At 51.7% G+C, this 11,705-nt stretch overlaps 1 protein-coding gene across 1 annotated transcript in view; it reads right to left on the bottom strand.

Moving 5' to 3' along the window:
* The window catches only part of SETD1A (SET domain containing 1A), a 53,336-nt gene that overhangs the window by 25,068 nt on the left and 16,563 nt on the right, over positions 1 to 11,705 (bottom strand). The window contains exons 6-7 of the mRNA XM_018572966.1: positions 10,637 to 10,815; positions 8,754 to 9,531 (exon numbers count right to left, since the gene is read on the bottom strand). Coding sequence (XP_018428468.1) covers positions 8,754 to 9,531; positions 10,637 to 10,815 — 957 coding nt within the window. The remainder of the gene's footprint in view (positions 1 to 8,753; positions 9,532 to 10,636; positions 10,816 to 11,705) is intronic.

Below are 11,705 nucleotides of genomic sequence, written 5' to 3'. Positions count from 1 at the left end.
ACGATATGTACTATTGCACATAAAAGATGCCGCCACAAAAAATGTCACAGGTTACCTATGGCATTTTTTGGGGGACATGTTTTACGTACAATACCACCGACCACCCCCCCCCCCCCCCCCCCCTTACCTTGTAAAACAAGTTATACTCACCAAAGTCTGCCATTCGGGTCCCTCGCCGGTGTCATTTCTGGGTGCAATGGGGATGACTGCTAATCCAGTGCTGCAGGTGCCCCCGGCAGTCCCGCGCCCTGACGTCAATACTAATGCTGCTGGACAGCCAATAGGAAGCGTCCACATCATGCAGCCAGTGACACGGACACCTGAAGAAGGTCCCCGCCTGATGTAAACAATAGAGGGGAGAAAGCCCGGGCCTGGAGCATCATGTGACCGCAGCTTTCGGTGGGGGGAAAAGGGGCAAATCAGAGAAGGGGATGGTGTGTGTGTTAAACCAACTCACTTTTAACACAACAACACAAGGTGACACAATACTGTGCGTTGCTTCAACAATAACATGCGCAGGAGCCATTTTCGGCCCGTGTCGTGCATGGCAGCCTACAATACAAAATCTCCTGCACTCCATACAGCGTACAGACCTTGGATGGAAGGTTGGTGCTTGAAGTGACAACACGGATGGCGCCGTGTCAGAAACAGCCCATAATAGAAGTATCCAGCACTGGACGATGATGATGACGGAGTGCTGGTGACTTCTATTATGCATGGCAGTCGTACATATCTTCCTGAAACCCTCACAGTACCCCTCTCACGAGCCCTCAGTCCTGATGCAAGCAGTGGGTGGGTTCCTGGGAGGAGTTATGCAAATACCATAATGCCTTAATGGGTGGATGTCAGTCTGGAGTAGTGGGCGTTTCTAAGCAGACTATATTTGCATGCAGACCACCCTAAGTAACGCCCACATGTGATGCCAAACCTCCATGATTGAAGGAACTAAAAGTCAATGAATGAAAGGGGCGGGGCCAGAGACAGTAAGGCTGGGGAGAAATGCGGTAGAGGATGCTGGATGTGTCCTCCAGCCAGGAAATGGGGCGGAGCTCTATCTGAATTGCTGCAGCTTCTAATGCACATTGTGAGAAGCTCCTAGTGTGCAGTGACATCAGAGGAAGAGGAGTCGGTAGAACTGTGCAAGACTGAAGGGAAGGACAGAGGTGAGATAGAAGACTGAAGAGAAGGACAGAGGTCAGATAGAAGGCTGAAGGGGAGAACGGAGGTCAGATAGAAGGCTGAAGGGGAGGACGGAGGTCAGATAGAAGACTGAAGGGGAGGACAGAGGTCAGATAGAAGACTGAAGGGGAGGACAGAGGTCAGATAGAAGACTGAAGGGGAGGACAGAGGTCAGATAGAAGACTGAAGGGGAGGACAGAGGTCAGATAGAAGACTGAAGGGGAGGACAGAGGTCAGATAGAAGACTGAAGGGGAGGACAGAGGTCAGATAGAAGACTGAAGGGGAGGACAGAGGTCAGATAGAAGACTGAAGGGGAGGACAGAGGTCAGATAGAAGACTGAAGGGGAGGACAGAGGTCAGATAGAAGACTGAAGGGGAGGACAGAGGTCAGATAGAAGACTGAAGGGGAGGACAGAGGTCAGATAGAAGACTGAAGGGGAGGACAGAGGTCAGATAGAAGACTGAAGGGGAGGACAGAGGTCAGATAGAAGACTGAAGGGGAGGACAGAGGTCAGATAGAAGACTGAAGGGGAGGACAGAGGTCAGATAGAAGACTGAAGGGGAGGACAGAGGTCAGATAGAAGACTGAAGGGGAGGACAGAGGTCAGATAGAAGACTGAAGGGGAGGACAGAGGTCAGATAGAAGACTGAAGGGGAGGACAGAGGTCAGATAGAAGACTGAAGGGGAGGACAGAGGTCAGATAGAAGACTGAAGGGGAGGACAGAGGTCAGATAGAAGACTGAAGGGGAGGACAGAGGTCAGATAGAAGACTGAAGGGGAGGACAGAGGTCAGATAGAAGACTGAAGGGGAGGACAGAGGTCAGATAGAAGACTGAAGGGGAGGACAGAGGTCAGATAGAAGACTGAAGGGGAGGACAGAGGTCAGATAGAAGACTGAAGGGGAGGACAGAGGTCAGATAGAAGACTGAAGGGGAGGACAGAGGTCAGATAGAAGACTGAAGGGGAGGACAGAGGTCAGATAGAAGACTGAAGGGGAGGACAGAGGTCAGATAGAAGACTGAAGGGGAGGACAGAGGTCAGATAGAAGACTGAAGGGGAGGACAGAGGTCAGATAGAAGACTGAAGGGGAGGACAGAGGTCAGATAGAAGACTGAAGGGGAGGACAGAGGTCAGATAGAAGACTGAAGGGGAGGACAGAGGTCAGATAGAAGACTGAAGGGGAGGACAGAGGTCAGATAGAAGACTGAAGGGGAGGACAGAGGTCAGATAGAAGACTGAAGGGGAGGACAGAGGTCAGATAGAAGACTGAAGGGGAGGACAGAGGTCAGATAGAAGACTGAAGGGGAGGACAGAGGTCAGATAGAAGACTGAAGGGGAGGACAGAGGTCAGATAGAAGACTGAAGGGGAGGACAGAGGTCAGATAGAAGACTGAAGGGGAGGACAGAGGTCAGATAGAAGACTGAAGGGGAGGACAGAGGTCAGATAGAAGACTGAAGGGGAGGACGGAGGTCAGATACAAGACTGAAGGGGAGGACGGAGGTCAGATATAATGGACCCTATGCCCGTGTCATGCATTTAAAGGAATAGACCAAATCAGTAAGGTGAAGGAGTCCAAGATTGAAGTGGCTTTTAGTGGTGGAAGCATTTGGCAGCACTGGAGTATAAAAGAATACACAACAGACTTAGACCCGGGTGGTGGGGATAATGAAACCCTCCGCAGGTCAGGTATGAGGCCAGCAACCCATCATTGTGGATGGGAGTTCCGTCAATGATTTGACCGATATACATCCGTCACAAGTTCTCGTGAAAATGGCCCGATACCCAAAACCGATACCGGCACTTTACATTTCCCATAAGGTCAGGTGCTTGCCGCGGACTTTTGTAGCAGCCTTTTTGGGAGCAACGTGACGCCTGTTTACAGCACTGACCCGCACATCTCCCCCCCCTTCTGAGACCCTCCGCAGCCCTCCTGAGACCCCCTCAAAGCCCTCCCCACACCCTTCACCTAAAATATCGGGCCAGCACCCCAGAGCAGAGCGGCAACCGAGCCCTGGCACTCCACCACGGTCCTAAAATCTGTACTGTCACATGACTCTAAAAAAAAAGGTATTGGTAATTGGTATCGGCGAGTACTTGTGGAGAAGGATGGGTACTCAGTCTATCGGTGCATTCCTAGTGTATATATATTTATAGATCATTTTTAAAAATGATGGCTCTGCTTTTCTCGTCAGCGAAGTGACAATGACGGTTCCTTTATCTTATGTGTGACTGATGTGGTTCCAGGTGCTGTGCAAACTACAACCCTCCCCGCTCCAGAGGCGCTTTGTTGTGGTCGCTCAGTCTCCGGCTCACCCCCCATAATAACAGATCCGGAGGTTGGGCTGCTCTCCGAAAATGTTCACAAACTGAATTATAGATCATTCGTATCATCACTTATCCTATAAACACATCAATCACAGGCCCCTCCCTCTTCCTATGCCAAGCTCCCTGGGCTTTGAGAATGATCCCATATGACAGGAGACAGGGGATGGGAGGGGGGGCAGTTTTTAAGTTTTGCATGTTCCAAGTACACACACGCATGGACAACTTCAATACACAGATCGCTTTTGTTTCCTTACATTTCATTTTTATTGACTGCGATTGCTTTAAAGTACAATGTCAGCCAAGCTGACCTCCGTCCCCTCCCCTTCAGTCTTCTATCTGACCTCCGTCCCCTTCAGTCTTCTATCTGACCTCCGTCCCCTTCAGTCTTCTATCTGACCTCCGTCCCCTTCAGTCTTCTATCTGACCTCCGTCCCCTGCCCTTCAGTCTTCTATCTGACCTCCGTCCCCTGCCCTTCAGGTCTTCTATCTGACCTCTGTCCCCTGCCCTTCAGTCTTCTATCTGACCTCCGTCCTCCCCTTCAGCCTTCTATCTGACCTCCGTCCTCCCCTTCAGTCTTCTATCTGACCTCCGTCCTTCCCTTCAGTCTTCTATCTGACCTCCGTCCCCTGCCCTTCAGTCTTCTATCTGACCTCCGTCCCCTGCCCTTCAGTCTTCTATCTGACCTCCGTCCCCTGCCCTTCAGTCTTCTATCTGACCTCCGTCCCCTGCCCTTCAGTCTTCTATCTGACCTCCGTCCCCTGCCCTTCAGTCTTCTATCTGACCTCCGTCCCCTGCCCTTCAGTCTTCTATCTGACCTCCGTCCCCTGCCCTTCAGTCTTCTATCTGACCTCCGTCCCCTGCCCTTCAGTCTTCTATCTGACCTCCGTCCCCTGCCCTTCAGTCTTCTATCTGACCTCCGTCCCCTGCCCTTCAGTCTTCTATCTGACCTCCGTCCCCTGCCCTTCAGTCTTCTATCTGACCTCCGTCCCCTGCCCTTCAGTCTTCTATCTGACCTCCGTCCCCTGCCCTTCAGTCTTCTATCTGACCTCCGTCCCCTGCCCTTCAGTCTTCTATCTGACCTCCGTCCCCTGCCCTTCAGTCTTCTATCTGACCTCCGTCCCCTGCCCTTCAGTCTTCTATCTGACCTCCGTCCCCTGCCCTTCAGTCTTCTATCTGACCTCCGTCCCCTGCCCTTCAGTCTTCTATCTGACCTCCGTCCCCTGCCCTTCAGTCTTCTATCTGACCTCCGTCCCCTTCAGTCTTCTATCTGACCTCCGTCCTTCCCTTCAGTCTTCTATCTGCACAGTTGTAACACCTCCTCTCCTGGGCTAAAATTGCTTCGTCTGATATCACTGCACACTGTGAGAAGCTCAGCATCATCTAGTTCTTTCCTCCCCAGCCTGACTGTCCCTGGCCCCGCCCCCTTCCATTCATTCATTGGATTTCAGTTCTTTCAATCATGGAGGCTCATCATCACATGTGGGTTGTCTGCATGCAAACACTGCCTGCCTAGGAGCGCCCACTCCTCCAGACTGACAACCCGCCCACCAAGGCATTTGTACATTTGCATAACTCCTCCCAAGAGCCAGCCCCCTGCTTCCCTCTGAGGCAGGGTGCTGTCACTTTTCTCTCTCCTACTATGAGCATGTTCACTGCATGTCCATGAACTAATTAACCCCTTGTACTGCTTCTCCCATCCCCTCCCGGAGCTCTGCTGTACAGGGAAATGCAAGATGCTGATACAGAGTCAGCTTTAGGTACTCACACCGCTTGTATTTAAACTAAATACATTGACTGAATGCAAAGCTGCATTATGTGTGTCTTTTATATCCGTCTAGCTCAGTGGTTCTCAACCTGTGTAACCTCAGGACCCACATTTGTCCTTGGCCATTAAGTCGTGACCCAAGTCGTAACGCAATGGAACGCAGTGTGGGTTGCTGTGACGGAGTTCCATCCATATGTGCATTGCTTGTACAGCTCCCTTGCATGCCCTGCAGAGGTGCCGGGAGACAGAATGTGATGTCACTCCGGTACAGGGTGCGCGAGGGAGCTGCAAGCAATGAACGTAGGGATGGAGCTCCCTCGCTGTGGAAGGCGCACGGGGACCCACTGAACAAGAGGTCGCGACCCACCAGTTGAGAACCAAGGGTCTAGAGTTCTGCTCCAAGTGGTAATGTTTAGCGAGGTATAAAGAAGATGGAGGCAGCCCACACTGTGCTTGTAATGGGGCATTTTTATTTACACCATACTGGGAAAAAACTGATAACAAAAAGCTGATCCAATAATCAGGAACAATCAATAACGGGAAAACAAAAAGTGCAAAATCTGTGCTCCGGCGGCACGGACACTTCATCTCTACCGCGCCCTCCTCTGCCAGGGCTGCCAACAGGACACTAGTATGTGCGATCCCACATGGTGTCAATGGGAGGACGATGATGATGAAGATGACGACGGCCTGAGCGGACTGTGCCGGGGCGGCACTTTGGTGAAACGGCAAGATAGAACGGTGTTACTACACAGCCGGGTACCGTCCAATCTAACATGTACAATACTGGCCTGAATGTGGACTCAAACTGGGACTCGTAACCCACCTGACCCCAGGACTCCATCTTCTCTATAGGCTAGGCCAGGGGTAGGCAACATCCACAGTCCAGCTGGGCGGAAACCATAAATCCCATCATGCATCTGCCTCCGGGAGTCTAAAGGTGCCCATACACTGCACGATTTTCGTACGAGAATCGCGATCGTACGAGAATCGAGCAGTGTGAACGGAGAAGTGCGACCGTTTCTACTGTACGGTCGCACGTCTTTTGTCTAAGGAGCACGCCAGAAAACCAGCCAAAAATCTTAAGATTTTCGGCTGGTTTGAACGGTGCTCGGGAGACAAATGCCGCACGGGCCTGTGTGCGCAAGAGCACACTGCCCGTTCAGCATTGCGGTCATCGGAAGCCCGCCCCTCAGAGGGGGCGCGGCTTACGATGATCGCAAGTACGATCTGCCTGTCCAAGATAGGCAGATCGTACGTTTTTTTTATTACTTTACAACCCTCGCAAGACTAAGGTCTTGCGAGGGTTGTAAAGTGTATGGCCACCTATACCTGTGGCTGTCAGAGTCTCGCAATGTATCGTGGGACTTGGAGTTTCACAACAGCTGGAGTGCCGAGGTTGGCTACTCCTGGGCTATGGAAAATCTATTGCCAAGGTGGGAGGCGGCAGAACACAGAACAGTAACACACATTATACATTTAGGTTAAAAATCAAATCTAGTACAACACAAAATAATCAGCTTCCATCCTTCATTATCAAAGCTTCACTCAACAAACTAAAGAGAAGCTGGTTGGTTACTATGGGCTCCAGATTTGATAAATTCCCCTCAGTGATGGGACATTTAAAATCACAGCTATACGAATGTACAGTGAGGCTAGCTTCACACCTGCACGACACACGGGACGCGCGTCCTGGGATCGCGCTGTTGTGTACAATGCAGGCAGCGATTGCAGCGCGGCCCCATTGATTTCAATGGTGTGACATCCACGCGGCAATTGCAGAAAAACTTCTGTTTTCCGTGTTCGGAAGCACGGACCGAATCGTGGCGGGAAACCGCGCGATCCGCCCGCCGCGACTGGGGTGCCATTAGAAAAAAAAATGGCACCAACAGAGCGATCGGTTCACACCTTGGCGATTCTTGACTGTGTGGCAATCTGCGCGGAATGGTGCACGATTGCCGCACGGTGAGGTGTCGCCTAGGTGTGCACCCAGCCACCCAGCCTCATTCTCTAAACCTCATAAACCATTTCTATCAATTTGTCCTGAAAAAGCAAAGCTGTCTATTGGAAGCCTGGGTGACAACAGTCCCGTTGGTATTGGGGGCACGGACCTTCCGTTATCAGGCTAGAGGAAGCAGGCAATGGACTACAAATGCTGTGACATCACCGCTCTTCTCTCAGTGTGATCTGCACCTTCCTCTCTCACTGGGGCCGGAGTTGTCCTGCTCACCGATCCCTATGAATGGATGAGGCACCTGTACAGGCAGAGCCGCGGACAGCCGTGTAACATTCAATAAGGTATAGAATGTGCAAGGAGAAGCACCCCATGATTCAGGTAAGCTGGGGGGGGGGGGGTGAACTGCCCCCAGTTTTACGGTGAGGGGGGGGGGGGGGGTTAACTTATGCAACCATGTTTCACGGTACATCCCTACAGATAGGGGAAGCACACAGTCTGAAAGGTGCACAATGCCTTTGAAGCAGAATGCCGGGCTGTAGACAGGGATGCACTTTTAGCTCCCTCATCCCTATTCATATACAAAATGCTAGAACTGTAAAAAAAAAAAATAAGTCAAGGCAACTGGACTCGCTGAATTTATCTTGAAGACGTTTCACTGGTCATCCAACCAGCTTTCTCACCGTCTTCAAGAAAAATACAGCGAGTCCAGTTGCCTTGACTTATTTTTTTTACAGCTATACCATGTGACCTGGAGAACCTTCCCAGACAAAATGCAGTTTTTCATTTGCATCTCACTTTTTCATGCTGCTTCTGCCTCGTGACGTCATCGCATGCTACCTAAGACTACACTGTGGCTGGACTCCTGGGGGAGGGTCTATGGAGGAGCCACATGTCGGTCCTTATCTGGGGTAAGTGAGAACTACAAGTCCCATGAATCAATGAGAAACGCAATGATGTTGTGGGTGTGAATGTGGCAAGTGTCAAAATGTGTTAAATGCCCACGTAGCTGACAATCAATGCCTGTGGACTGGCACAACCATGTGCTGTGCACATTGTACCCACCTGCTGAGGGATGCATGACATAAGCATGTAACTGCTCCCCAATATACACTACGCAGAGGAGGAAATGCGACCGGGAGCCATTCACCATAGAGAACCTGGCAGCTGGCTGGCTCCCAGACTGGTCCCTTCAGCCTCCCTCCACCTTCCGCATCCAGCGAAGGCGTCCTCATGTCCAATACAGTGTATGACTCGCAGGACCTTAGACCTCTGGAGCGGAGGAGGAAAGAGGCTGTAGGGACCAGACCAGCAGCAAGGCGGCTGAGAGGTTCAGGAGAGAATATCTGTTATTTTCAACCCCAGATTAAAATGAGCAGTTAACCCTTGCAGTGCGGGGGTCGCCCCACTGCAAGGGTTAAGAATATTTCTGCCCGGAGTGCTTCTTTAAAATGCGATTGGTTGCAATTACAGCACCGAACCTGGTCAACTAAGTCAGCAAGAATTAAAAAGACATTTCTGCTTACCCGTTCCTGTCCGTTGGCTGTCCTACTAACATCTCCGAACCTCAGGAAGGCCTCGGCTGACACATCCTCGAAGCTGGCAGGTGGAGGGGGAGTGTATGGCCCGTGCGTGGGCAATGGAGGGGGAACCTCCTCGTGGACCGTGCTCTCCTGTGTGGCCCCATCCGCCGTTCCCTCATCCTCCTCCTCCGTGTCAGAAGGCAGGAAGGAGAATTTGGAGCGCTGTTCCTTTAGAAGAGCCTCGATACGAGAGTCCAGACTGCTGCTGTGTTGTGTGAACGGTAGGCTCTCCGAAACGCCGTCCGGGAGCGGGGAGCAGGAACGCGCTGGGGACGGGGGAGGAGAACAGGCCGGGAGTGGGGGAGGTGGAGGAGGCGGCTCCCAGCTCTCGGTAGGTGGCGGCGGGGGCTGCAGTAGAGAGGAAGATGGTGGAGACGGAGGAAGTGGAGGGTGCAGTCGATAGTCCCGGTCGATTTGAGGATCGTCTGGTGGGAGTGGCGGAGGTGTAGGCAGGGGAGGAGTCCCAGGAAATCGGTGTAAAGGAGGTTCCTCTGGAGGCGGGGGCGGTTTCCGGTGGCGTGACCGGTAGGACTGTGGGGAGGTTCGATGTTGGTGTCTGTGGTGTCGGCGGTAGCTGCTGTCGTGCTGCGAGGAAGATGAGGAAGCTGAAGAGTAGTGGTGTCCAGAGCGTCGTGAATAAGAGTCGCCAGAGCTGTTCTCCGGTCGCCGTGACTTGTATCCTGAGGTGTCATGGGTACTGGAATGGCTGGGGGTACTCTGCCTGTGGGACAAACAGCCAATCAGAAACACTCCTTACATAATCATCACCTTAGCATTGCCCCCATAGATTAAAACCCAACTCTAGGCCCAGGTATTATTATTTCTCCTTATTTGTTAGTACATCGGGAGCTGTCTGAGGTCATCTGAGAGCTTCTGATATGTACAGCATGGATACGCACGTCCATCTCCCGCTGCATACTATACGGTATTTTGCCCCCTTATTGATTTAATACATTATATCTATACTAGGGATGCACCATTACTGATACTAGTATTGGTGCTGATACCGAGTAGTTATGACCCGCCTCCCTGATTGGCTAAGAAGCCAGCTTCATGTGTTGCTAAGCAGTGTGGCTTCCTAACCAATCAGGAAGCCGAGTGGCACGTAATGACCTGCCTCTCGGCTTCCCGATTGGTCAGGAAGCCACGCTGCCTAGAAATAAGTGAAGCAAGCTTCCTAGTCAATTAGGAAGCCGGGAGGCGGGTCATGACGTGCTGCCCAGCTTCCTAATTGGCTAGGAATCCGGCTTCACTTGTTGCTTTGTCAGCCTGGCTTCACTTGTTGCTAGGCACCTCAAGACTCGCCGCCCAGCTTCCCGATTGGTCAGGAAGCCAGGCAGCCCCTGAAGCCTTTCCCTAGAATACCAGCTTCACAGGCAATCAGGAAGCCGGGTGACGGGTCATGATACGCCGCCCGACTTCCTGATAATCAGGGCACAATGCACCGGTACTCGGTATCGGCGAGTACCGAAAAAAAAAAACCCATCAGCGTAATATTTCTTTGTTCCGCACACCACCTGATCTTCAAATAATAAATCCAATCTTTAAATGTCATCCAATAGTGCATACCACAGAAATGCTCCCCAATACAGCAAGAGTCCTGTTACGCGTTTCACCGATTAGGATTAATCGTATTGTTACTGCTGATAATACTTCTTATTTTTATTATATTTCAAACATTTTCTAACAACTAAGCTTGTCAACTTAAATTTTTACAAATAGTATCGGATGTTACAGCTCACAATGATAGTACCAGAAGTGCTACAAAACCTTTCATCATTATTACCCCTTACAATGCCCCCTGTGGAAGGAGAATGCTGCCGTACCTGCTGGAATAGGCGGAGTCCTGAGAGTAGGGGGTACCGGACCTGGGAGTGTACGGGGTGCCCTGCGAGGACAGGGTCGGCGTGTACTGGTTGTACAGAGATCCGGAATCTTGAGACGACGGGGTTCCGTTTCCAGGTAGAAGAGTGGTGTCGCTGGACAAGCGCCTTCGGCCGTCAGCCTGGAGACACAACACAGATTATTACAGTCAGCGAGCACCTGATCCTAGGAGGACGGAGCTGGGAAAGTGCTCTAAAGATCACGTTGAATCTAATATTGTGCCTTCCCTGGTTCCGCCCCCCTCCCCTCTTCAACATGCTAATCACATTTTGATATAAGACGCTTTCATGTGGGGCGTTGGCACCCCATTTATCACTCATCCGCATAGTTCGAGCCGACGTGCGACAATGAAACTGTCACACGTCAGTTCAATGGATCGGGAGGCGAGTGGACGCCTCCCTGCAGAGAGCGGTGACTGTCACTCTCCGCTCCCTGCAGGGATTCCCCCCCTCCCCGCTCCGATCCTCCAGCGCTGACTGGCGGAACAGATGGGGGAGGGGGCGGGCACAGTTGGCTCTGCCACTAGATAGGCAGAGCCGGCTGTCGCTCACGCAGCTGGGTGGATCACGACAGTATTGTCTGGATCCGTCCCGGCTGCGGCGTCTCAGTATACTGCGAGCTGCAGCTCGTGATATACTGAGCTTTGAGTCACGGGAGGACACTTACCCCATAGTTCTCTTATAACCCAATACGTGTGCATTAATGCACCACAACGGAGCACTCGAGTGTGAATGGACCCTTACTCTTGTGTACCCCATCTGGGAAGATATCATCTTGTTTCCTCTCGTGTTTCAGAAACAGGAAGAGAAAAGGAAAATCTTTCTAACTGGAACCCAGACAGTACTAAATCCTGAACAATTCCTACCCTACAAAACAAAAAGGTTTGGTTGGAGTGTCTCGTTATACAAGACCCACAAGCTCCTGCACACGAGCAGCCAGGCGTGACGTGTGAAGGTCACTAGCCCTGCGTAAGGTCCGATAGACCAATACAAAAAACGTACAAACGCGCGC

This window comes from Nanorana parkeri, unplaced genomic scaffold (genome assembly GCF_000935625.1).
Source record: "Nanorana parkeri isolate BGI_ZX_2015 unplaced genomic scaffold, ASM93562v1 scaffold2188, whole genome shotgun sequence".
Taxonomy (NCBI): domain Eukaryota; kingdom Metazoa; phylum Chordata; class Amphibia; order Anura; family Dicroglossidae; genus Nanorana; species Nanorana parkeri.
Note: the sequence above shows the minus strand (reverse complement) of the source record. Positions and strands in the feature narration are given on the sequence as shown.